Here is a 27,850-nt window from a genome sequence, read left to right on the forward strand (position 1 = left end):
TTCAAGATAAAACTTCAGGGAAACATGCATGTCTCAAAAAGTTGCGTTGAAATAACTCAATTCCCCGTAATCACTAATAAACTGCAATGTCCCCTGAGAGGGGACATCCGAGTGATATGCTAGAATTCCGATGTCCCCTGAGAGGGGACAGCGGAGTGCAAAGGGTTAAATAGATTTTTCATGGAGTAATATCAATGAAAAAAACTTTTAATATTCACAGCATTATATTAAGCCTTAAAAAACAATAACATTACTCTTAGGGAAATAACTTTTTGAAATACATAACTATAGTATCAGTTCTCTGAATTTATTCAAGAGATATAAAATAAAGCCTACCAAAATATCCCACCCTTTATTTTACCAGTTTATATTGGTGGTACACTATTTAGTTTACAAAATATTTTACCTAAAATCTCTGATTTTCACAACAACCTTGCAAGTATCACTGCTTCTAGAAGATGAAAAAATTGGGTCTCAAAGATGTTCAAATGGCTTATGAAAGTCATTCAGCTGGTAGAAGTCAAGTCAGGAATATATAAATCCAGCCCCGGCTGGTTTGGCTCAGTGGATAGAGCGTCAGCCTGCGGACTGAAGGGTCCTGGGTTCGATTCTGGTCAAGGGCACATGTCCGGGTTGTGGGCTTGATCCCCAGTAGTGGGGATGCAGGAAGCAGCCAATCAATGATTCTCTCTCATCATTAATGTTTCTATATCTCTCTCTCCCTCTCCTTTCCTCTCTGAAATCAATAAAAATATATTTAAAAAAAAAATCCAGGTCCTCTGACTCCTAGTCAAATATTCTATCACAGGAGACTTGGGCCCAAACAAACCTCTGTTCTGGTTCCAGTCATGGGCATCATCAAGTTGATTAACATTATACCTGTACCCATCTTGATTGTGAAAATAGTCATCAGTGCTGAACACAATGCCATCACGACTCTGCCCAAGCAGAATTCTGTTAATAAAAGAAATCATAAAGTGCCATTTATAAAATTTATAGCCATGAGCAAAGCTTAGTAAATGAATTTTAGGTACATACCTGTAAGTATATTGCAAACAGAATAGCACAGGAGCTGAACCTTCAAAACCTTGCAGATTTCAAATATCATTTCACACTTAAATGTACAGTTATAGCCAGTTCCAAAAACTTTTTAAAGCAGCATTTATATTAAAACTTTTTAAAAACAGTCTTTCAACCAATCCCAAAATTATGTCAACTATTGTCCATATTTTTACTTTAGTGAATGTGTATTTGGTGTCTAAAATTGCCTAAATATAGTGCAGCAGATAACCTAAAGGGCAAGTAAGCCTAAGCAAGCAATTCACCTGTGGAAAACTGTATTTAAACCAGGATAGCTCTGATAAATTTATTTCCATGAAGTACAAATGTAAAACCAACAAGTAGGATTCAGAAATAGCTTGAGGCTTAATGTTGTGAAACAACCAGTGATCCTCCACAGTATAATCAAACTTCAGTTTTTTAAGACATTAAATTACTAAGTGAAATAACACTAAATAAAAGAATACACTCAGAACAAGGCAACCAAGCTTTATTCTCACAATATGATTATGTTAAATTTTCAAGTAGCAAGATTAATAAGCATTCAAGAGTGTCAGAGGCCCAGCCAGTGTGGTGCAGTGGTTTGAGCATTGGCCTATGAAACAGGAGGTCACATGCCCGGGTTGTGGGCTTGATCCCCAGTAGGGGACATGCAGGAGGCAGCCAATCAATGATTCTCCCTCATCATTGATGTTTCTCTCTCTCTCACCCTCTCTCTTCCTCTCTGAAATCATAAATATATATATACATGTGTGTGTATGTGTGTGTATATATGTATATTAAAATGTCTGTATCAATCCAAATATACCTGATGTCATACCAGACACTTTAACAACAATAAATTATTTAAGAATATGAGTATTTTCAAAATTCTTATAGTCAGATTCCATGAGAATTCTTACAAGTTAAGTCAGATACTAAAATGAATTCTCAGAATGTCAACATTTAGAACTCTGAAAAATCAAGTATCCAATAAAATTAAAAAAAACTCAGACACAGGCCTGCTGGCCACCTGATATGTATATTTTCTAAACAGCTATTGTTTTGAGAATCTATTATGGACCAAGCAAAAAAAAAAAAAAAAAAAAAAAAAAAAAAATATATATATATATATATGTATATATATATATATATATATATATATATATATATATATATATATATATATATATATATACTAGAGGCCCGGTGCACAAAAATTTGTGCACTCGGGGGGGAAGAGGGGGTCCCTCAGCCCGGCCTGTGCCCTCTCGCAGTCTGGGACCCCTCGGGAGATAATGACCTGCTGGCTTAGGCCTGCTCCTGAGTGGCAGAGGGCAAGCCCAATCCCTAGGTGCAGCCCCTGGTCGGGCTCAGAGCAGGGCTGATTGGGGAGTTGGGGCACCGCCCCCTGTCATGCACAGAGCAGGGCAGATTGGGAGGTTGCGATGCCACCCTCAGTCACGCTCAGGGTAGGGCTGATTGGGGGGTTGGGGCACCACCCCCTGTCACACTCAAGGCAGGTTCAATGGGGAGGTTGCGGCGCCACCCCCTGTGATGCACAGAGCAGGGCCAATCAGGGGGTTGGGGCGCTGCCCCCTGTCACTCACAGAGCAGGGCCCATCAGGGGGTTGGGGCACTGTCCCCTGTCACTCACAGAGCAGGGCCCATCAGGGGGTTGGGGCACTGTCCCCTGTCACTCACAGAGCAGGGCCAATCAGGGGGTTGGGGCACTGCCCCCCCCATCACGCACAGAGCAGGGCCCATCAGGGGGTTGGGGAGCTCCCCCCTGTCACGCACAGAGCAGGGCCCATCAGGGGGTTGGGGAGCTCCCCCCTGTCACGCACAGAGTAAGGCCGATAGGGGAGTTAGGGCACCGCCCCCTGTCACCCACAGAGCAGGGCCAATCAGGGGGTTGGGGCGCCCCCACTGTCACACTCAGGGCAGGGCCGATGGGGAGGTTATGGCTCTACCCCGTCACACACAGAGCAGGGCCCGTGGGGGGGGGGGGGGGTTGGGGCACCACCCCCTGTCACACACAGAGCAGGGCCCGTGGGGGGGGGGGGGGGGGTTGGGGCACCACCCCGTCACACACAGAGCCGCAGGGCGATCAGGGGGTTTGGGCGCTGCCCCCTGTCATGCTGATCTGGTGCCAGGAGGCCTCGTGGCTCCGCTGATCCCTGTGCTGGGAGGCATATTACCCTTTTACTATATAGGATAGAGGCCTGGGGGCTGGCTGGTTTGCCCTGAAGGGTGTCCTGGATCAGGGTGGGGGTCCCCACTGGGGTGCCTGGCCAGTCTGGGTGAGGGGCTGAGGACTGCTTTCAGGCTAGGGGTTTTGACTGAAGCTCCCAACCACTCCTTTTTTTCTTTTTTTTTTTTCTTCTGGGCCAGCTTTAGCTCTGGCTCTAGCTCTGAGGCTTCCGCTGCTGGTTTGTTTGCCGTTCTATAATCGAAACAATGTATAACTTCAGCTCTGAGATCCCAGCCGGCTATATTTGTTAGAATGTTTCAAACTGCCAGCTCAGAGTCTGGCAAGTCAGGCGGGGAACGTTGGAATCTGCAGTCACTGGAGCAAGCAAACCTCACGTTAGCTTCCAGCTGCCTGGCTGCCGGCCGCCATCTTGGCTGACAGTTAATTTGCATAAGGATATGCTGATTAGCCAATCGGAAGGGTAGCGGTTGTACGCCAATTACCATTTTTCTCTTTTATTAGTGTAGATATGATCTTATCTAATTCTCACAACAACCTTGGTGATTTTATATTAAACCAATCAGAAACAAAAATAATTTCAGAAATCAGGCCCCCAGAGTTACATAAATAGAGGTGGAAGCGCCAAAACCATTTGGTTCACAATGATCCCTGGCTCCTGATAGTCATACCCTTGTATAATCCCCTCCTCCAATACAGGTTGCAGTCAGGGACTAGAGTTTCTAATGGAATATGGCAGAGGTGATTCCAAAATGGCAGAGTAAGTGGAAGCTCCACTGACACTCTCCCACGACCAAACTGGAAATACAACTAAAATACAGAAGAACCAACCTGAAAAATCAACTGAGGACTAGCTAGAGAGAACCCTGATAACCAAGCATGGAAAGTGGAGGCTGCATAGAGACTGGTAGGAAGTGCGGAGGTGCAAAAGGGCTGGCTGGGCTCCCACAGACAGCAGCTGAAGTCCTGGAGGGACAGATCCCACTGAGAACTCTGGGGTCTAAACCCCAAGCTGGGCTCCCCAGCCCAGAGCACAAGAACTGAGGAAGGTGCCCACATAACATGTGGCTATGAAAAGCAACAGGGTTGATGTCAGCCAGGGAGAGAGAGCTGTAAATGCAGACAACCTCTTAAAGGGTCAACACACAAAATTCTGTGTGGAGCCACGCACCTTGGACTATGGTTGAGAGAGGACAGAGTGGACTGGAGCTGTGTCAGTAGAGTCCAGGGTTGGGGGCTTTGAGGTTGGAGCTCTGAAGGCAGCCACCCAGGTTTCTTGTGCTGAGTCATGCCCTCATGTTGCAGAGGACCTATTTCTCCAAGGGACATTTGCAATCCAGATGATTTTTACTGGGAAGGAAGGCAGTTATCCCAGCCCGTTGGAAGACCTCTCACCCCTCCCACTGGTTGATAGCCTCAGGCTAATCAAGGCTGATAACAATCAGACTGCTGGCAGAAAAGAATCTCTGGAGGCTTTGAGTCTTTGCCTGATCTCCTTCTGGGCCCAGGGCTGGGAAAAGCAGACAGTGGTGCACATCTTGGTCCTTTTTAAAGGCATCCAGCTACAGCAGAGGGAGCCACAAGCTGTGGATTGCTGTTCCAAATGGTACTCAAGAACAGTCTCAAACAGTGTCTGACATTGTCTTGCATTAGAGATTGGAAGTAATATTATATCTACCTAATACACAGACATGAACACAAACAGACAGCCCAAATGGGGAAATAAACAAAAACACCTGAAACAAAAGAACAAGAGAATTCTCCAAAAGAAAAGCTAAATGAAATGAAGAAATTTATTAGACAGAGTTCAGAATAATGATAGCAAAGATGCTCTACAGCATGAGAAAAGATACAGTAATTATGAAGAATAGTACAGCACTAATAAAGAACACGGTGAAAGGATTACACAGCAGATTAGGGGAAGCTGAGAATTGGGTCAGTGAATTAGAAGACATGGTAGAAAAAAATAAATCAGAGAATGAAAAAAGAAAAATCAATTAAAAAACAAGAGGACAGATTAAGGGAAATGTGGGACAACCTGAAATGAAACAATATTCACAAAATAGGAGTGCCAGAAGGGGAAGAAAGTGAGCAAAAGATAGAAAATATGTTTGAAGAAATAATGGCAGAAAATTTCCCTAACCTGATGAAGGAAAGTCCCAAGCAAGAAGAACCCAAACATGCCCACTCCCAGACACATCATAATTAAAATGCCAAAATTTCAAGACAAAGAGAGAAGCTTAAAGCAAGAGAAAAGCAAACTGTTACCTACAAAGGAGCTCTCATAAAGCTGACACCTGATTTCTCATCAAAAACTATAGGCCAGAAGGGAATGGCATGAAGTACTCAAGGTAATGGAAAGCAAAGATCTGAAACCAAGATTACTATATCCAGCAATGCTACCATTCAAAATAGATAGTGAAAAAAAGAGCTTCCCAGACAAATAAAAAGCCTAAGGAGTTTTTCACCACCACACCAGCACTGCAAGATATGCTAAAGCAGTGATTCCCAAAGTGGGCGCTACCGCCCCCTGGTGGGTGCTGCAGCAATCCAGGGGGGCGGTGATGGCCACAGGTGCATTTGTTTTAACTTTTTTGGTATTACCTTTCTATTCTGAGTTCAATAAATAGTTTCATAATTTCAAACTTCAATGTTTCTAATTTATACCTTTCTTTACTATATTTTAAGAAAAAGGTAGAAACATTAATACATATATCTTTCGGTTTAATTGCTATTAAAATTAAAAAAAATTAATTTCCAGGGGGCACGGAGTAATATTTTTTCTGGAAAGGGGGTGGTAGGCCAAATAAGTTTGGGAACCACTGTGCTAAAGGGACTGCTGTAATGAGAAGAAAGAGAGATAAAAATAGGCATAAAAATTAAAATGGTAATAAATAAGTACCTATCAACAATAACCGTAAACATAAATAGGTTAAATGCTCCAATCAAAAGACATAGGGTAGCGACTAGACACAAAAACATGACCCAAATAAATATGTTGTCTACAAGAGACCCACCTCAGAACAAAAACTCATGCAGGAGGAATGGGGAAAAAGTTTCATGATGAAAATGAAAACAAAAACCACACACACACGGGTTAGCAATACTCATTATCTGACAAAATAGACTTCATAATGAAGGCCATCATAAGAGACAAAAGATCACTATATAATACTAGAGGGATTGATCCAAGAAGAGAATATAATCCTGGTAAACATATATGCACCCAATATAAGAGCACATCCTATATAATAAAAGCCTAATATATTAAGTGTCTGGTCGTCTAGCTGTTTGTTCAACCAATCAAAACATAATATGCTAATGATATTCTAAGGTCACTCAACCGCTCGCTATAAAGTACACTGACCACAAGGGTGGAAAGTCAACTGGTTGACCAGTCGCTATGATATGCACTGACCACCAGGGGGCAGACAGTCGACCGGTCACTATGACATGCATTGACCAGCACTGATCACTCAACACAGGAGCTGCCCCCTGGTGGTCAGTGAGCTACCACAGGGGGAGCGCTGCTCAGCCAGAAGCTAGGCTCACGGCTGGTGAGCGCAGCTGCCATGGCGGGAACCACTCCCGACTCCACAGCAGCAGGCGCAGCGGGCCCCGATTCAGGTTCCTCCCTGGCTGCCTGCCGCTTGGCACACTGCTACATTCTCCAAGGGATCCCGGACTGCGAGAGGGTGCAGGCTGGGCTGAGGAACTCCCGCTACAGTGTATAAATTTTGTGCACTGGGCCTCTAGTAAATATATTTAAAAAAACCTCTACAGCAGTGGTCGCCAAACGGTGGTCCACAGACCACTGGTGGTCTGTGAGGTCCGAAAGGTTGGCGGCCTCTTCTCTACAGGACTTTAAGGGAAATATTGACAGCAATATAGTCATAGTAGGGGACTTTAACACCCTGCTGACTTCACTGGATAGATCTTCCAGACAAAAAATTAACAAAGAAAGAGTACCTCTAAAGGACACACTGGATCAGATGGATTTAATTGACATTTATACAACATTTCACCCCAAAGCTGCAGATTATACATCCTTTTCAAGTGCACATGGGTCATTCTCAAAGATAGACCACATGTTAGAAAAAAATATGTCTCTACAAGTTCAAAAATTGAAATCATATCAAGCATCTTCTCAGATCAAAATGGAATTAAAAAAAGAAATCAACTACAGTAAAAACACTAAAAAACATTCAAACACATGGAGGCTAAACAGTATGTTATTAAACAATGAATGGGTTACCAATGAGATCAAGAAAGAAATAAAAAAAACTTCCTGTAAACAAATTAAAATAAATACGCAACTACCCAAAACCTAAGGGGCACAGCAAAAGGAGTACTGAGAGGGAAGTTTGTACTACTATAGGCCTACCTCAAAAACAACAACAACAACAACAAAAAACTAATAATAAACTATTTAACCCTACAACTTAAAGAATTAGACAAAGAACAAGAAAAGCCCAGAGTAAGTAAACGGAAGGAAATAATAAAGATTAGAGCAGAAATAAATGACATAGAGACTAAAAGAACAATACCAAAAAAATAAAAAAATAAAAAAAAAAATCAATGAAACCAAGAGCTGGTTCTTTAAAAAGATAAATAAGATCGATGACCCGTTAGACTCATCAAGAAACAAAGAGGACCCAAATAAATAAAATCAGAAACAAAACTGTCAAGTAACAACTGACAACCCAGAAGTACAAAGAGTTGTAAGAAAATACTATGAACAACTATATGACAACAAGGTGGACAATGTGGATGAAATGGAAAAATTCCTAGAAAAATACAATCTCCTAAAACTGAATCAGGAAAAATCAGAAAACCAGACTAGGTCAGTAACAGCTGATGAAATAGAAGTAGTAATTAAAAAAAAACTCCCATCAAACAAAAGCCCAGGTCTGGAAGGATTCACAGGGAACTTTTACCAAACCTTCAAAGAACAATTAACACATAGCCTCCTCGAAGTATTCCAAAAAACACAAGAGAAAGGAACATTTCCAAGCTGCTTTAATGAGGCCAGCATTACCCTAATTCCAAAACTAGATAAAGACACTATAAAGAAAGAAAATTACAGGCTAATATCCCTGATGAACATAGATGGCTAAAATCCTCAACAAAATATTAGCAAATCAGATCCAGCAATATATTAAAAAGATCATACACCATGAATAAGTGGACGTTATTCCAGGGACACAAGGCTGGTACAATATTCGCAAATCAATAAATGTGATACAGCACATAAACAAATTAAAAGACAAAAATTCATGATCTTATAAATAGATGCAGAAAAAGCATTCGACAAATTCCAACACCTCTTTTTAGAAACTCTCAGTAAAGTGGAATAGAGGGATCATATCTCAACATGATAAAGGCCATATATGACAACCTACAGGGAACATCATACTCAATGGGCAAAAACTAAAACCATTTCCCCAAAGAACAGGAACAAGAAAGGGATGTCCGCTTTCGTCACGCTTATTCAACATAGTACTGGGAGTCCTAGTCACAGCGAACAAAAAATAAGAAGAAATAAAAGGCATCCAAATTGGAAAGGAGGAAGTAAAACTCTCACTATTCGCAGATGACATCATACTGTACATAGAAATCCCTCAAGACTCCACTAAAAAACTACTAGATTTAATAAATGAACTTGATAATGTAGATGGATAACAAATCAATATCCAAAAATCAATGACTTTATACACCAATAATTAATTCTCTGAAAGAGAAGGTAAACAACCCCAATTACATTTCAACAAAAAATTAAGATACTTAGGAATAGACTTTTACCAAAGAGGTAAAAGATTTGTACTCAGAAAACTACAGGACATTGAGAAAAGAGATAGAGGAAGATATAAACAAGTGGAAGAATATACCGTGTTCATGGATTGGGAGAATTAACATAATTAAAATAACCAAACTATCCTAGGTAATCTACAGACTCAATGCAATCCCTATTAAAATAGCAACAGCATATTTCACAGATCTAGAACCAATACTCCAAAAATGTATACTGAACCAAAAAAAGACCTTGAATAACTGCAGCAATCTTGAGAAAGAAGAACAAAGTTAGAGGGATCACAATACCAGATATCAAATTATACTACAAAACCACTGTACTCAAAACAGCCTGGTACTGGCACAAGAACAGGCATATAGATCAATGGAACAGAACAGAGAACCCAGAAATTGACCCAAGCCATTACGCTCAATTAATATTTGACAAAGGAGGCAAGAGCATACACTGGAGCAGAGACAGTCTCTTCAATAAATGGTGTTGGGAACATTGGACAGATACACGCAAAAAAAAAAAAAAAAAAAAAGAAAGAAAAGAAACTAGACCACCAACTTACACCATACACAAGAATAAACTCAAAATGTATATAAGACTTAAATGTAAGGCATGAAACCATAAAAATCCTAGAAGAAACCATAGGCAGCAAAATCTCAGACATCTCGCGTAGCAATATGTTTACAGATACATATCGCGTGGTCAGCAAACCGTGGCATGCGGCTCTTTGGCCCCTTGAGTGTGGCTCTTCCACAAAATACCGACTTCTGCGCATGGGCCACGAAGTTTCAATCGCACTGTACATGCACGCCCGCACGTGGTATTTTGTGGAAGAGCCACACTCAAGGGGCCAAAGAGCCGCATGTGGCTCGTGAGCCGCGGTTTGCCGAGCCGCAGTTTGCCGACCACTGTCTAGGGCAGTTTTGGCAAACCTTTTGAGCTCGGCATGTCAGCATTTTGAAAAACCCTAACTTAACTCTGGTGCCGTGTCACATATAGAAATTTTTTGGTATTTGCAACCATAGTAAAACAAAGATTTATATTTTTGATATTTATTTTATATATTTAAATGCCATTTAACAAAGAAAAATCAACCAAAAAAATGAGTTTGCGTGTCACCTCTGACACGTGTGTCAAAGGTTCTCCATGACTGGTCTAGGGCAAAGGAAATTAAGGAGAAAATAAACAAATGGGACTACATAAAAATAAAAAGCTTCTGCACAGCAAAAGAAACCATCAACAAAATGAAAAGGGAGCCCACTGTATGGGAGAACATATTTGGCAATGATACATCTGATAAAGGGTTAACATCCAAAATATATAAGGAACTCGTACAACTTAACAAAAGGAGACAACCCAAAATAAAAAATGGGCAAAGGACCTAAATAGACACTTCTCCAAAGATGGCCAAGAGACATGAAAAAATGCTCAGTCACTGATCAGAGAGATGCAAATTAAAATGACAAGTATCACCTCACACCTGTCAGAATGACTGCCATCAACAAATCAACAAATGACAAGTGCTGTCAAGGATGTGGAGAAAAGGGAACCCTAGTACATGGCTGGTGGGAATACAGACTGGTACAGTCATTATGGAAAACAGTATGGAGTGTCCTCAAAAAATTAAATATGGAACTGCCATTTCACCCAGTGATCCCACTTCTAGGAATACATCATAAGGGACTCGAAACACCAATCAGAAAGAATGTATGCACTCCTATGTTCATAGAAGAACAATTTATAATAGCTAAGATCTGCAAACAGCCCAAGTGCCCATCAGTAGAAGAGTTGATAAAAAAGCTGTGGTACATTTACGCCATGGAATGCTATGCAGCCATAAAAAAGGATCTCTTACCCTTTGAGACAGCATGGAGGGACCTGGAGAGTATTATGCTAAGCAAAATATGCCAGTCAGAAAAAGACCAATATCACATAATCTCTTATATGTGTAATCTAATGAACAAAATAGATCTAGAGACATAGAAGCATTGAACAGACTGTGGAATCTCAGAGGCAAGATGGGGTGGGGATGGGTAGGTAGGAAGAGATCAACCAAAAAACTTGTATGCATATATGCATAATCCATGGACACAGACAATAGGGTGCTGAAGGCCTGGGGTGGGGATGAGGGCAGGATAGAAGGTGTTACTAGGGGAAGAAGGGGGACATATGTAATACTTTCAACAATAAAGATTTAATTAAAAAAATATGGCAGAGGTGATGAAATTTTGCTTCTGAGTTTAGATTACTGGAAAAAAGTAGCTTCTGTCTTGGGCTCAGGGATGGCTCAGTTTCCCTCAACAAGTTGTGAATCGGTTCAAGTAGCAAAGAACTGAGGGAGTCTGTGGCCTACCACCAGCAACTTAGGTCCTCAATCCAAAAGCTCACGAAAAACCAAGTCTTGTCAACAACCTCGTGAGAAACCTTCCAAGCAGATCCTCCCCAAGACAAAGCCTTCAGATCAGAACATAGCCCTAGCCAACATCTTGATCACAGGATGTTAGAGACCTTGAACCAGAGGCACCCAGATAATTGCACAGATTCCTGTCCTTCAGAAACTGAGAGACAATACATGTTTGTTGCTTTAACAACTCAGTTTTAGGGTAATTTGTTACACAGCCATGGATAACTAATGCACTATGTGCTTACGTTTTTTCATTTAAGGAACAATGCTATTCCCTAAACTCTGTTTTGGGAACCTTATTCCCGGTCTACTAGGATAGCTAATTTTCATGGTTTAGTCACGAAATTTCTAGGAACTGTATATTATTTTCTTAAATACATCCATGTGCACTTAAAACTATAAGTGACTTTCCAGAAAAATCTGAGTAAAAACTGACACTTCATGAACCTTTTACCTCCTTATGTACTGAGTGGCCTTGCATATCCATAGCCCAAGACAACTTTACTTGGGCAGTTCACTCTCTGCACACTCCTTGAATTAAGAATAGAAACCTACATAAGGAAAGGTAAATCTTTCCTCTGGAGTTTAAACTCTCCCTCAAAAGCAGGGGTGGGGGTGGGGGGTGGGGGGGAGAACATCTTCCCATCTCTTCTTAAACTACGATATAGTAGTTTCCCATGCTGCTGTAACAAAACACCACATACTTAGTGGCTTAAAACAATACAGATTTATTATTATCTTACAGTTCTGAAGGTCCAAAGTCTAAAATCACTTTCACTGGCTAAAATAAAGGGGTGGCAGGCTGGCGTTCCTCCTTGAGGCCCTAAAAGAGAATCTGTCTCCTTGCCCTTCCCAGCTTCTAAAGAACACCTTAAGTATCTTGGATCACAGTCCCTTCTTTCATCTTCAAAGCCAGCAGTGTAACATCTTCTCTCCTCCCAAGTGTGTCAATTATCTTTTATATCTGATCAACTCCAGACATTTGCTAATAATGAAATTAATGGCCTATTTATGAAAATACACTTTCTCATTGGTGAAATCAGTAGAGTGTAAAAAGTGGGTAAAGATTAACCCAGCTGGTGTGGCTCTGTGGTTGAGTGTTGACCCATGAACCAAGAGGTCACTGGTTCAATTCCTGGTCAGGGCACATACCCAGGTTGCAGGCTCCATCCCAACAGGGGGGTGTGCAGGAGGCAGCCAATCAAATGATTCTCCTGCATCATTGATGTTCCTATCTCTCTATCCCTCTCCCTTCTTCTCTCTCGAAAAATCAATAAAAAAATTTTTAAAGAAAATGTGGGTTAGCGAAAATATTTTAGATTTACCCCTCTCCTCCTTGCATGAACAGGGCATAAGAAGCTTGCAAAATCTATAGCCCACACTATGGGAATAGCACTCAATGTTTGATCCCTAAACCGTCCTTTGTCATCCACTGAGTCAGGATTCTGTTTTGGCTGTTGCCAACTACAGTAGTAATAAAATTATACCTCTAGAATATTGTTGAAATTGCCTCAAATGAACCTTTCATCAAAGTGTTGTTTGCCTAAATGGACAAAGAGCTGGCACTTTAGCTTACTCATAAATATTTAAAGTCTGTACTTGTGTCAGAATTTAACCCAAGACTGATTTCATTAAAATGTATTAGTAAAGTTGTGGATAAACAAACAACTAAGCCTCAGCCACTTTTAACCAAGTGGCTTAGGTCAATTATCAACAAATAGAAAGGTATTGTGCAGCTTACGTTAAATGCAAAGAGTGGTAATGGCAAATATTGAGTTCAGAAAAAAAATTACTGAGGGCTGAGCTAAACCAAAACTTCAAAAAGTGAACATTTAAAGAGAACCTTTGAATAATGAAAGTCCTGAGAACAATGAATGGAGAAGTATTATGTCTCTTGCAATGGAGGTCAGGTACCAGTTCAATGCAAATAGATATGAAGATGGAGAGGTGGGTAAAGACTAAATTAAAGAAGGAGCTTGAATAATTCCCCAAAGAATTTGAATTTTATCTACCTACACTAATTACCACATAACAATATGAAACACTACTCTTTTAATTTAATGCTCCAAATCAACTCAACTCTGATTTACCAAATTGATCAAGGGACCTTTCTTTCTTCAATACTCATTTTGAAAGCTAACTCATTTATAAAGCCACTAGAAGCCTGGTGCAGATTCGTGCACTGGTGGGGTTCCTTGGCGTAGCCTGTGGGGATCGGACTGAAACCGGCAGTCCAACGCTGCCTGCCGCTCCTACTCATCCTGGCCCCGCTATGCCTGCCGCCGCTCGGTAGGCTCGCTGGGGCTCCGCTGTGGTCTCCCCGCTGCAGCGGCCAGCTGTGAGCCCTGTCTCTGGCGCCCATAGGTCAGCTGAGTGGCGCTCCCACTGCAGGAGTGCTCTGACCACCAGGGGGCAGCTCCTGCGTTGTGTCTGCCCTCTGGTGGTCAGTGCATGTCACAGTGACCGGTCAACTGGTCATTCAGACGTTTGGTCGCTTAGACTTTTATATATATAGAATAGATTCCTCACCATAGAGTATGTAGCTTTATATCCAATACCAAACAATCCTGCTTTATTAAAAAACTAGTGGCCTGGTGCACGAAATTCGTGCATGGGGGTGGGGGAGTTGGGAGGAAAGGTTCCCCTCAGCCCAGCCTGCAGCCTCTCCAATCGGGGACCCCTTGGGGGATGTCTGACTGCTGGACACCCCTCTAGCAATATGGGATCACTGGCTCCTTACCGCTCACCTGCCTGTCTGCCTGATTGCCCCTACCTGCCTTTGCCTGCCTGCCTGCCTGAATGCCCCAACCCCTCTGCCTGCCTGCCTGATCGCCCCTAACTGCCCTCCCTTGCCAGCCTGATCTCATCCCCAATGGCCCTCCCCTGCTGGTCTGATCTCACCCCCAACTGCCCTCCCCAGCTGGCCTGATTGCCCCTAACCCCCTGCAGGCCTGATGTCGCCCCCAAACTGCCCTCCCCTGCCGGCCTGATCGCCCCTAACTGCCTCTGCCATGGCCCTCACCACCATGGCTTTGTCCGGAAGGAAGTCAGATGTCCAGAAGATGGCCGGTCGACCCAGTCTAATTAGCATGTTACCCTTTTATTAGTATAGATTGTTGACCTAAAGAGATATTCCTGGTTCTTTAACCAAGCTCCTCCAAGTCAGGAGTCACACACAGGGCTATTCAGGCATCAGATACTAAAGTAAAGGAGTAGGGAAGAAACACTATCATTGATATCCCTAGCTTGTTCTTTTATCAGTTTTAGAAAATTCTCCCAAGTCCCTTAAGTTGAATTTATTCTCTTTAGCCTGCTTATTCTATAAAATGAAAAGAATACAACCCATCTCAAGATTTTTATATATGAAAGTACTCTGCAAATTGTAAATTGTGACACAAATGGTAATTTCTATTATAACTTCCATTCTTATAACATACGTACCTAATCCCTTAAATAAAATATACATACTACATATTATCAATTTTATCACCTCCCACTACTACCATCTCCCTGAAATTATAATGAAGTACCACTATTTTACTCATCTTCAGTTTCAACATATTCCAATATGTTGTCCCAAACCTAATCTTTCTTATGTTTATTCTAAATCTTAGTCAGCTGTCCCTAGCTAGAAGATCCCTTGATCAAATTTCCAAATTTCAACGAGTACTTTTTTCTGTTATTATATTCTAAATCTAGAAAAGTGCCCATGTTTGTGACTTCACTTCTAATTTCTATCCTTTCCAAAGAACTGTAATTTCATCTTTACAAAATCTTCACTAAAGAGGAATCAAAAAGTAAAGACCTAAAATAAACTTAAAATTTACTTACAATGATCATAGCTTACAATCTAGTTTGAAATGTCTATATCATAAATTTAATCTTATTCTAATTTCTTGCTTCTAAAGAAACTTTTGTTTAGGCTGCTCAGGTCTGTCTTTCAAGTAAATATAAAATATTTATAAAATGGTTCCTTGTAATTCTTTATCCTCCCCCAAAGATACCACATAAATTTTCTTTTTCTCCTTCTCTGGCATAAACATTCCATCATCCTGTATTGTAAAGAATTTGTATTTCTTTGTGTTATTTTTCACAACTGCAAAAATTTATTTGTGTGCAACAATATTTTTAAAAAATGTAAACAAAAACATGAATTTGAAATATTTTTTGTCAGATAAAACATCACCAGTTCTAACTCCATTAATTCACACAGGGGTGGGCAAAAGTAGATTTACAGTTGTATGAGAAAGTTTATTCTTGTATTATTATTTATTAATTGTTGTATTATTTTTCCAAACAATTGTAAACCTTCTTTGCCCACTCCTGTATATTGCTCACTTCAAACTCCTTAAATCCAAAGAAACCAAAAAAAAAAAAGGGTTCCCTCTGCCAGTCAATGGTATGAACAGAGCACAGTGCTTGAAACATGCTCAAAATTACTTTCCTTGGGTCATCTCATTTGCTTCTCAAGTATTACTCATACTATTGACAGACAGCAAAACCTGTCCATGGTCATAAAGTGAAACAGCTGAGTCAAAGCCCAACTCTTCTTAAATATCTGACTTAAAAGTGATGGCCAGCACAGTTCTCAAATAGCATTTGCTTTCACCACTGTCATAATTACACATGGATTTTTTGTTATTATTAAAATATAATGGTGTATTTATTATTAAAGACCTTTGCAAATTAATATAGATATGCCAATTCGCCCTTCCTCTATCTGAAAACATCTTTTAAAAATATTTACACTGTCAGATGCCACTTTCATGAATAACAAAAATTTTCTACTAGAAACATAAAACCATTTGTCAATAATTATCACTACTATCATTTATGATTTTAATGAATTGCCAAGTATTCACTTGGTATCCTTTACTTACCGAGATAATGTTGTTTTCCCAGAACCAGGCAAACCTCTTAAAAGAATAAGTAACTTCTGTAATTTATTTAACTTTTCCTCTTGAAACTGCTGGTTCATAAACCTGTCTGTTCTATTATGCTTGCCCATCAAAGGATCTTTCCAGCATCCTTCACTGGTTTCACAGAAACCATTATTCACATACCCATCTTGTACAGTGTAGTCATTTCCATAGGGAAGATCACTAATGACATTCTCACTATAGTCAGTATATTCATTGTTTTGATCAAAAGTCAAACAATTCCAATTAATGTGACAATTATTTACATAACATCCATTTCGAATCTGAGGGCCATCTTGGGCATGGAAAATATTTGATAGACTTGGTGGAGCATTGAATCTTTGAATATTTAAATAGTTAAAACTGGGAAGAGGAGGACCTCGGGGTACTATAAAAGAATGCACTGATTGCCATTCAGGCCTGAAGGAAGTAAAGGACACATCACAAAATGTAGGTATTTCTTGTCCACGACAAGAATATTTGCCTGGCTCATTTCCCGTGTACTGTTGATAACCACAATGTGACTGAAGAGCATTAGTAAAATCTCTTTTCTTTTCTTCTTCATATTTGATCAGATCATTATTATGGCTTTGGTAATATGAAATAAATTGTTCCTCAGAGGGTTCAGGTTCCTTATAACTGCCTTCCAAATCATCTTTTTCATTTTCAAGCTCTTCAATTTCTTTGTAAAACTGGAATAACTCATTATCAATCTCTGATTTTTTGCAGTTAAATTTCTGTTTCTTTTCTTGTCCTCCTTTGCCATCTATACCATTGATAGTGTCTGCTTGATTCTTCCTTTCCTTACATTTCTTTTCCTGAGTGGGTTTGTAAATGGGTCCTATAAATGCTTTACTTGTGCTATATATCTCATCATCTGTGGATACGAATGGAGGACTTGCAGCCTGTAAAACTTGTGAATCAATGGATTCAACAGCTGGTCTATCAGCAGGCCTTTCATCATGCATAGGTTTCAGCAAATCTGTAGTTTTGGCATTGTCCTCCTGAGGAGAACTATGTCCTCTGACATCAATGATGGTCAAAGGAATCCAATCATTTCCAACTTTATCTTGGACTCTGTGAAAATTAGAACTACCATGATGGGGGAAAACAAAAGACTCTTGGGTTAACTTCAATTTTTTATGGCATGGTTCACTTGTTAGATCTTCCCCATATCCCAAGGATTTAGCTTCAATTTCACCATAAGGCATCTGAGGAGCACATAAATCATACAATTAATAGCTAATATTTAAAAAATTCTAAACAAAAGTATCTTCGGAAACAATAGAAAAAGGCACTTAAGTTTGTGATAATAAATGGTAACATTTTCCCAAAATACAAAAATTATAAATTTGTAATTTTATAGTCAGTTACTGTTTAAGTATTGTTATAATGTGAAAGGTGTCTCATTGAAGGTAAGTGAATGTCGTTTAAAAAAAGAAATACCTCTCCTTTAGTCTAAATCAGTGATTCCCAAAGTGGGCACTACCGCCCCCCGGTGGGCGCTGCAGCGATCCAGGGGGGCGATGATGGCCACAGGTGCATTTGGGGGCCATCTGAGTAACTGCTATTAAAATTAAAAAAAATTAATTTCCAGGGGCTGAGTAATATTTTTTTCTGGAAAGGGGGCGGTAGGCCAAATAAGTTTGGGAACCACTGGTCTAAATGACACATTTCTGAACTTAGAGAACTTAAGAAACTTTGTAAGTTTGGAAAGTTGAATAAACAATATACATTTTGATGATATGATATCGTTTAAAAGAAAAAACTACTTTAGCTGCACTGAAAATGAGGCAAATACAAACTTCATTTTTGTTTAGCGAAGAACTTCTGGCAACTCCCCACATCAAAGCGCTTCTCTTTTCTAGATGGTCGGTCCATCTCGAAGATAAACTGCTTCCCTTGACATTTCTGAGGGGCCCCCAACACGAAGAAAAAGGCAAAAAGGCGAACAGAGGACTGAGGCTCGAGAAAGACACAACTGTAAAGAACGCCGAACTCCACAGCCCTAACTCGGCCACCTCTCGGCTTCTTGTTTCCTCATTAGAAAGGACAGAAGAGTCCCAGAAGAGATGGGGGTAGTGGTAGCGGAGCCCAGCCTTGCACACAACCTCCGCCCCACAGCCTCCCTGGGAGGCCGGGCAAAAGTGCGTCACTGCTTTCTCGGTCCCAACGGAAACAAGTTCGGGTTCTGCCGAGAATCCGTGGACAGTACGGCTAACGGAAGGGCATGACCAAGTGACGGCCGGGAACCCACGTCGCCGACGTTAGAAGGAAGAAACTGAAAAAGTCGCCCTCACTCCCCGCCCCCACCCCCCCCTCGCCCCACACACACTTGAAATTGGCTGTTTACTCACCTTACCGGACAGCTCCGCATTGACCTTCACCTCCCAATGAAACCGTATTCTGGAAAGACACGGGCTTCTGAGACGCTAAAGAAACGCGGGAACACGGCCCTAAAGCAAAGGCCTGGAGGACTGAAAGCCCAGCCCAGAACTACGAGCCACACACAGCAGCGCACAAATGGCGGCCACCTCACAGTGACCCAGAAGAAATCGCGGGCTCGCGCAAGGCATTGTTGGAATTGAAGTCCAGCGTCACACCGGGCTGCGCGTCTCTGCGGACGACTGGTCTCCCAGACTCCATTGCGCCATGAACCCGCTGATTTTGCAACAAACTTAACCCGGAACTGGTTCCTAGAGTGGGGAAGTTACTTAAAACTCCAACTTTAGCCAAAAAAGGTGGTGTCGTGCTGTGGGATTCCCCCCTAAAGGAATGGAGAACGTGAGTGTCTGCAACCCAAAAATATATGTAAGCGGCCCTCTCTGCTTTTAAGACTTTTTACAAAGAATCAGGTTTTTCAAATAAAACTCAACGTTTGGTATCGCAAAGTAGAGCTGCCCTTGTTTACACGAAAACCATTCAGTAATTGTAGTCTCCTGTTCTTCCACCGAAGGAGAACATCGCTGCAGCAGAGCCTTGACAACTGATAAAAACGCTTATGATAAAATCATGTAGTGTCATATATCTGTTTTGTTTTGGGAGATAAAGACCAATTACTGAGCTTTCCCATTTAAAAGTCAATACAGTATGGGGAAAGACGCTTAGAACAGCGCCTGGTAAAAAGAAAGGCTATGTATTTATTAAATTAGAAATAAATGCTGGCCTTGCTTAAAGCGTCCTCCCGGTGTGCCAGGGTTGCAGGTTAGATCACACCCGCCCCACCTGCGGCAGGGCACATATAAGAAGCAACCAATGAGTGCATAAATAAGTGGAACAACAAATTGTAGTTTCTTCTCTCCCCCCCCCCCCCCCCCCCCCGCCTTTCCTTTCTCTCTCTAAAACCAATCAATAAAAAATAATAATTTTAAAAAAGATACGAACTGAACAACTGGTAATGTTCAGCGCAGGATCCCCTCTCCCTAGACTCCCATCCTGCCCAGCATTCTTTCCTATTCCTGCCAGGGTAACTGCTAATCTCTTCATAGTTAAATAAATCTTAGTTGTCATAGTATTTTAATTTATAAATATAATATTTAAAATCACAGTACAGATTGGGGGAAAAGAAGACATATGTAAAGCTTACGGAATGTTTGCATTTGGTTATTTAACAGCCTTATGAACAAGAGGGCTCAGCGAAGCATTGCATTCCCTTACAAAGAAAGACTCTTCCTCAAAAAACAAGTTTCCACATTGACAATCATTTGACATTTCCTCCTGAGTAGACTCCAGTTATGCATCATCCCTCAAAACAGCCATATAAATGAAGTGGGTCATTCTTTGGATATTACATCCAGAGGCACAGGATGTCTGTCTATCCATTGTAAGGTGATAATAATCTCTATCACTTGATCAAGGTGTTATCCAGTTTCTCCACTGTATATTTTCCTCCTTTGAGCTAGTTGGTGGTCTAGTTTCATTTTTTTGCATGTGTCTGACCGAATTTCCCAGCACCATTTATTGAAGAGACTGTCTTGACTCCATTGTATGTTCTTGCCTCCTTTGTCAAATGTTAATTGAGCATAGTGATTTGGGTCAATTTCTGGGCTCTCTATTCTATTCCATTGGTCTATATGTCTGTTCTTGTGCCAGTACCAGGCAGTTTTGAGAACAGTGGCTTTGTAATACAGCTTGATATCTGGTACTGAGATCCCTCCTACTTTGTTCTTCTTTCTCAGGATCGCAGCAGCTATTCGTTTTTTGTTGTTTTTTTTTTATTCCAGATGAATTTTTGGAGAGTTCTTTCTAGATCTGTGAAATATGCTGTTGGTATTTTAATGGGGAGTGCATTGAATCTATAGATTGCTTTGGGTAGTATGGACATCTTGATGATGTTGATTCTACCAATCCATGAACATGGTATGTTCTTCCATCTGTTTATGTCTTCCTCTATCTCTTTTTTCAATGTCCTGTGGTTTTCTGGATAGAGGTCTTTTACCTCCTTAGTTAGGTTTATTCCTAGGTATCTTAATTTTTTTGGTGCAATGGTAAATGGGATTGTTTTTTTAATTTCTCTTTCTGTAAGTTCATTATTGATGTATAGAAATGCCGTAGATTTCTTGGCCTTAATTTTGTATCCTGCTACATTGACAAATTCATTTATTAGGTCTAATAATTTTTTAATATATTTTATTGATTTTTTACAGAGAGGAAGGGAGAGAGACAGAGAGCTAGAAACATCGATATTATCTATAGATATAGTATTTCCAAAGGTAGCTTCAATAATAGATCCATTACAAATCTTTTCACAGGGGATTTCAATAATATCCATTCCTAAATGAAAACTGCTATCAAGTTTGCCATCTCCAAGTTTTACTAACCATCCACTATAAGCAGAATCCTCTGATCTCATATTTGTTGTAAGAGACAACTTTCTGAAACATCCCCAAACATTGCAGTACTTTAAACTCATTTGTATTATGGCCGGTCGCATAGCATGCAGTACAATACTGAGACATTGTCAAAAATCCCCTCCAACAAGGAGAACTTTCCCACCAAATACAACATTCAAATTCATAAGTTCTCTTAGTAATCTGTCTATGGCGTTTTATAGCATGACTGGATGTCATGGTGCATTCATCAATAACGAGAAGTTGGGCCTTTTTAATAGTTTTAGCAACTTCACTGTTTATATCAAGTCTAGAAATTGAAGTTTCACTTAATGGAATTGGTAATTTATATTGGGGATGAAAGGTGCTTCCACCGAGAAGTAAATTTGCAGCAATTCCTGTAGACACTATGGGTAAAACAGTACCACCACGACCTCTAATATAATGAATTAAAACTTTATAAAGATATGCAGGTGAATAGGATTCCTAGCTGGCAGGCCCCTGACAGCAAACTGGCCACCTGTAGATTCCATGAGCAATGGGGCTCCCTCCTCCTTCCTGTCAGGGTCCGGGGTACAGGTGAGTGGGGTTCCTGGCTGGCAGGCCACTGACAGCAAGCTATCCAACAGCAGATTCTGTGAGGAATGGGGCTCCCTCCTCCCTCCTGTCAGGGTCTGGTTTGAAGGCCAGCCATGCCCCCTGTTGGGCCAGACCCAGAGTTCTACCACACTGTGGCAACCCAGGACTGACTGCCGCTGGGCACTCCTGGCGCTCTGAGGGTGGGTTCTTCCCTCAGGCCCCGCGGGGAAACAGCTTGGGGAGGGCGCAGCCGTTGCCGCAGTGACCCAGGACTCAGTGCCTCCACACTCTGAGGGCGGGTTCCTGCTTCAAACCTTGCCCTCGCTGGAAACAGCTCGGGGAGGGCACAGTCATTGCCAAGGCGACCCCTGCAGGACTGACTTCCTTCCGGTTGGTCGAGCCTTGGTTGGTCGTGACGGGTGTTACACCCAGGGTTTTTATATTAATAAATATTTCCATCTTTCACATATTTATTTAAGGTATACATTTTATAGGAAAGGCAGTCCCAGAAAGCATGTTCCCTCCACCTTAAGAGACTCCTGGTCCCACTGACCCCCAGCTTTCTCTCTATCTCCCCAGGATGTTTCTCCTGAGTGCCTGGCCTGCCCCTCTGGCCATTTCTGTGGTGTATCTGGCCTTGCTGCCGCCTCTGGACCCTGCTCCCCTGGCTACTTCTGTCTGGCAGGAGTCACCTCCCCAACCCCAACAGGTAATGGGCCTCAGGACAGAAGTGCCCCTGAACTGGCCAGATGTCAGAGGTAGGTGGACATTGTAATGATGGGAGGTTACCAGCTGTGGGACACTTTGAGGACAGAGGGGAAGTGTGTGAGCAAGGGGGTTTTGGAGATGGTCCTTAGCCAGAGTGTGTAGGAGCCTGACTGCTGTTCCTGGACAGCTGGCCTCTCATCCTCATACAGCTCTTCTCAGTGTGGCTCACTGTCCTCTGTACTGTGGTCATTGGCTCTTGTCACACCTGCAGCTCCAAACCCTCCCCAGTCCCACCCAACCTCCAGAATCAGATCCCCACTGGCCTAAAGATGGGAACATTATAGATTTTCAGGGAGGTGGGCAGGGAGGACCATGGTTTCTGGAAACTAGCCTATGGGTCCCAAATGGTACCCTAAGGACCACCCAAAGGTGAGCTGAGTGTGGCCCTTATTTTCCAGGGGACTGGAGAGGTAGGGTGCATGGCCAGGCTGATAGGGCAGACCCTCTACACTCCCAGCAAGGTGCAGAGGGGTGTCAGGGTCCTGGCTCCCTCTAGTGACCACTGGCCTTTTCCTAGGAGCTCTGTTGCAGCTTCAGTCAGGGCCCTTAAAACTCCTCTTCTCAAACACTTCCATTTGTCCAGAAGACATCTGAGACAACAGCCCAGTTCTCAAATGGAAGACTAAGTTCCAGGGAGGTGGGTGGAGAGCCACATCCCCAGCGCAGGATGAGGAGAAGGAGGGGACAGAGGAGCTACTCAGTCAGATCAAGCCACCAAAAGCAGAACTAGCCTGTTTTGGTTCAATACAACCACACATGAAAGCAATGCATCTAAATCTGTTTTATCCTTGAACAAGAGTTATATCCTTGAACATGCAATGAGGAAATGTCAGATAACCAGGCTTTGAATCAGGGAAAGCACAGAGAGATACTGGACAGGCATGTCAGGTACTGTTTCAGGATGTCATCCCCAGTAACACTGGATCATTATTTCTGAGGTTTGAATAAAATAACACATGTGTAAAGCAAAGTGTTTTTTTTTGTTGTTGTTTTTTAAATCTGGATGGTGCTATACAAATATTAGTTATTGGCATAATTTGTAAAACCCTCGGATCCCTGACCCCAACTGAAGTCCACATTTGGTCTTTGTAGCACCACGCAAGTCTCCCCAGATTCCAGCATGCGCTGCTGTGACAGGACCTGCACCCCTCAGCTTCCTTTCTCTCTTCAGACTACTTGGAGTGGGGGTTGGGGTGGGGGCCCTGCCCCTAAGGTCACTTCTGCCCCAGGGGCACCAGCCTCCCCCAGCCTTGCCCTGCTGGCTCCTACAGTAACCTGACTGGCCAAGTCTCCTGTTTCACCTGCCCTGCTGGCTACTACTGCCCTGAAACTGTCACCAACTACAGTGGGCACCCATACCCCTCTGGCTTCTATTGGCCCAGAGGTGAGTGCCCGGGCTGCAGCTCCCAGGGCTGAGGCTGGCAATGGGGGGTGGCATGGGTACTCCAGGCTCAGCTGGGGGCTTGGTGCTTGCTCATTCAGTGGCAGGGCTGCTTTACAAACTGTCATGACAACTGTGAAACACATGGTGTCCTTTTCTTTTGAGACTCTCCCACCACTCATTCCAAAGGCCTAGTAAGTGACCTTCACTGGGGCTGAGCCCAAACAGCCTGCTGTGAGCACCAATTTTCATACAATTCTTGTTTTATCTTCAAAATTTATGAGAATTTCACTTGCTATTTTAGCATATTCACAGTGTCTGAAAAGTAAAGATTTTAAATTACATTGAACATTTGGGGCTTGATGCCTTTCAGTAAAGTTGACCACCAGGAAGGTGAGTTTTGCCTATTCTGTGGCTTTATGGACACCAGGCCCAGGGCCATTCAGGCTGGGAAGTCCTGTGTAAGCCATTGGTGAGGTGGTAGTTCTTGTGGCTGAGGTCAGGAGTTTGCCAGCACAGGCCCTGCCAGAGGGCGCCAGAGTGACCAGCTGAGCTGTGTCCTGCCCCAGATTTGGGCCCAGCTGGACTACAACAGGCTGAGTTCCCATCTTTGGACTTTGTTTCTCAGGCACCAAGTACACCACCCAGTTCCCCGGCCCTCGGGGCTACTACAACCCAGACCCACTGGCCCAGAGTCTGGATGGCAGCCTGCCCTGCCCCCCAGGCCACTACTGCAGCAGGAGAATCTGACTCAGGCCTGTGTGCCCTGTGCTGCAGGCGCATTTCCCAAAGCGCATTAAGATGCTGTCACCCACCCCTGCCCCCAGACATGGGTGACCTGGACTGTCTCCTGGGAGAAATGGGCCTGAGTCCTGGCTGACCTCTGCCTTTGACCCCGGCATCACTACCTGCTCTTTCCCTATCACCTAGCCAGCCATCCCAGCCAGCCCTCCTTGCTGGTGTCCACCCCAGGCTGGTTCTGCATGTCAGCAGCATGGACTCCCTGCCCCTTTGACCTGGACAACTACACCAGCACCTGTGTCCAGCTATGGCCATAAGAGGGAAGTGCCCAGCTGGCTCCTCCTGCCTGGAAGGTAGCCCAGAGCCCACACCCTGCCCACCAGGCTTTTTGTTCCGGCCCTCCGGTCCAGTTTAAGAACCCATTGCCACCCTGTGCCACCTCTGGTAAGGACTCTAAGCCCTCTCCAGCCACTGTACTGTGAACCTCAGTGAGACAACTGGTATGAGCACCAGCCTGCCCTCACAAGCTGAGTGACTGCAGGCTTACAGCTACCATTTTCTCTGTAAAGTGAGAATTGATGTCTGTACCTGCCTTGAAGCGGGGGAAGGTGCTTGCTCACTGACTGGCAGCTGGCAGGGCTGTGCTATGTAAACAGCCACTGTTGCCTTCATGGTTGAATGGAAGCACAGGTGAGTCACCACAGAATAACTCAGGGAGCAAGAAAGATCTCTCTAAGGAGGGAAGGGCTCAGTGACTCTTAGCTCATCCTCTCTCACTGCCCCCATGTCTAAGTGACCTGAGCACCGATGTGGCTGGACACTCCCTGTGACCCACCCAGACATGAATTAGACTCTTCCTGTCCCTGAGACACTCTAGACCCCCTTTCTGACTGTAGAGTGCAGTGAGGTCAGACCCCAGCCAAGTCAGCTGAACTTATGCTCAGATCGCAGCTCTGCCACCTGCTGACTAGCTCTGAGATGGGAGTGGTCCTCTCATATGTCACAGGTTGGGAGGAGGAGAGGCCCAGTCCACCTGAGGCCTGGCATCCTCAGAGATCTGGCACTATGTGACTCCACCTGCCTGAAGGACCAACTCTCCTCAAAATGAACTTACCCTGCCCCAGATCAACCCCAATCTGGCTCTGCTATCCTCTTCAGGCCTCTTCACACCCAGTGGGCCCTATCAGGCCAGCTACTTCTGTGCAGAAAAAGCAACATCCCCAACTCCAGAGGACAGGCTAACAGGGGCCCCCTGACCCCCAGGAACCTTCTGCCATAAGTGTCTCCTCAGGCTCCACCCCTAGTCTGCCTTGCCCTCCCATCCTGGTCCAGGAACAGCCCTATTCCTCTAGAATAGGTTTGCATCTAGACCAGGGGTGGGCAAACTTTTTGACTCAAGGGCCACAATGGGTTCTTAAACTGGACCGGAGGGCCGGAACAAAAGCATGGATGGAGTGTTTGTGTGAACTAATATAAATTCAAAGTAAACATCATTAAATGAAAGGGTACGGTCTTTTTTTTTTTTTTCTTTTTTTAGTTTTATTCATTTCAAACGGGTCGGATCCGGCCCTCCGGCCGTAGTTTGCCCACGGCTGATCTAGACCCTGGGGTGATTGGGAGGAAGCCAGAGGGGAAGGAGGTGCCACAGGTGCCAGGCTGAGAGGTGCTGCATTAGGGCCAGGACCAAAATGCACTGGGTGCTTGCTGTGGTTTGAGTTGTTTGGTGTAGACAGCTGACAGACGATGGCAGTGACCTTGTCGCACTGGGGATTCATTAGCTCTCGGTGTTATGAGCCCTGATGAGTCCCTTCAGTTACAGGGAGGGCTGGTCTGGGGTCTCTTCACCTGTTGCATGTTTTGAAGGGGCGGGCCTCAGGGAGGTTGAGCAGAGGTGGGCCCTATAGGCAGAGCCCTTATGGCCCCATCCATCTCTGAGGCTGGGTTCAAACCTGCTGCCCGCGAAGAGCCCACTCCCCAGACCTGTGGCCTCCCTGTGTCCTCAGCCTCAGCGTCACACAGGCCCATTCTGTGTCCCACTGGCACCTTCTCCAGCCTCCCAAAGCAGATTGTGCCCTCTGCATGCCAGGCCTGCCCACATGGCTTCTCCTGCAAGGAGACTGGTCTCCAGGCCCCCAGCAGGCAGTGCCCAGCAGGTGAGAGGCAGCGAAGATATGGGGGTGTGGGCAAAGGAACACAGCTCTCTGGGCACTGGGCCCCCTGGGATGGCCATTGAGGGTCCTTGTGGCATGTCTCACTCTTGGGCATGTTATTACTGTGATGCCAGTGCGAGGGCTATCCAGGACTTCAGCCTGCACCCTTGTCCTCAAGGCTATTACTGCCCCCTGGGCACATCCATGGCCACACAGCACAGCTGGCCAATGGCCAGTTACAGTCCTCGGAAGGAACTGAGGAGCATCACTGAATGCCAGCTGGGCCCTGCTGGGAAATTCTGTGCACTTGCAGAACTCAAGGCACCAACAGGTATGTCTTGGAGGGCAGGCAAGGCCATAGGCAGCTGGTAGGCTTGACTGGTGGGTCCCAATCCAGGCTGAGGAAGAGCTGCTTCAGGGAGAAAGTATACAGACCTGAATGATTGGTCGAGATGAGAGAAGAGCAGCATGGGCTTGGCCTCTGAGTCAGAAAATCCAGGGGAGGGTTTTCACAGCCTTTTGACATAAGGCTCTTATGTCAGAAACAGTGTCCCTATCCCAGAAAGTCAGGAGTCGTGGGTTTGGCCTGGATGTCTGACTTCTGTAGGAGCTCCGGTCCCAGCCTATGCCCACCTGGCACCTGGTCTGGGGAAGGGAACAGAACCCCAGAAGGATGTCAAGATTGCTTGGAAGGTGGCTCTGCTCTGGTAGCTACTCGCCAATCTGGCCAGCACCCTGCCACCCAGGGTGGGCAGAGTTTGTTTCTTCTGATGGACAGGGAACAGTGACCACAGAGTGAGGAGCTGGCTCCACTCCAGAGTCTGGAACCAGACAGAGAGCAACGAGGGGTGGGGGTAGAGGAGGGGTGGGAGGGACAGAGCCCTGCCTGTCAGGGTGGAGCCCCCCCCACTGACCTTCAGGCCACTGGCAGACATGCAGGGTCAGGCCATGCTGAGTGCAGGATGCCAGGACTTAACTGCTTTGCAGACAAAGTCACTGGAAGGACATCAGTGTCCAGACCTGACA

The 27,850-nt window shown here is 43.7% G+C and overlaps 2 protein-coding genes across 4 annotated transcripts in view; one reads left to right on the forward strand and one right to left on the reverse strand.

Moving 5' to 3' along the window:
* The window catches only part of N4BP2L2 (NEDD4 binding protein 2 like 2), a 32,184-nt gene extending 13,277 nt beyond the window's left edge, over positions 1–18,907 (reverse strand). Inside the window, exons 1-3 of one of the 3 annotated variants that reach the window (XM_070409346.1) lie at positions 18,734–18,905; positions 16,338–17,587; positions 830–954 (exon numbers count right to left, since the gene is read on the reverse strand). In XM_070409346.1, the coding sequence (XP_070265447.1) occupies positions 830–954; positions 16,338–17,587 (1,375 nt within the window). In that variant the 5' untranslated portion in view covers positions 18,734–18,905. Of the gene's footprint in view, positions 1–829; positions 955–16,337; positions 17,588–18,733 lie in introns of those variants that run through there. The other 2 variants (XM_070409347.1, XM_070409348.1) reach the window with 2 other exon arrangements.
* Positions 18,908–19,089: 182 nt separating this feature from the next.
* The window catches only part of LOC139005186 (ferritin light chain-like), a 34,441-nt gene continuing 25,680 nt past the window's right edge, over positions 19,090–27,850 (forward strand). The window contains exons 1-2 of the mRNA XM_070407526.1: positions 19,090–19,160; positions 22,364–22,493. Of these exons, the coding sequence (XP_070263627.1) occupies positions 22,365–22,493 (129 nt within the window). The 5' untranslated portion in view covers positions 19,090–19,160; position 22,364. The remainder of the gene's footprint in view (positions 19,161–22,363; positions 22,494–27,850) is intronic.

Source organism: Myotis yumanensis, unplaced genomic scaffold (assembly GCF_028538775.1).
Source record: "Myotis yumanensis isolate MYYU_CA2020_CCGP unplaced genomic scaffold, mMyoYum1.0.hap1 SCAF_3, whole genome shotgun sequence".
Classification (NCBI taxonomy): domain Eukaryota; kingdom Metazoa; phylum Chordata; class Mammalia; order Chiroptera; family Vespertilionidae; genus Myotis; species Myotis yumanensis.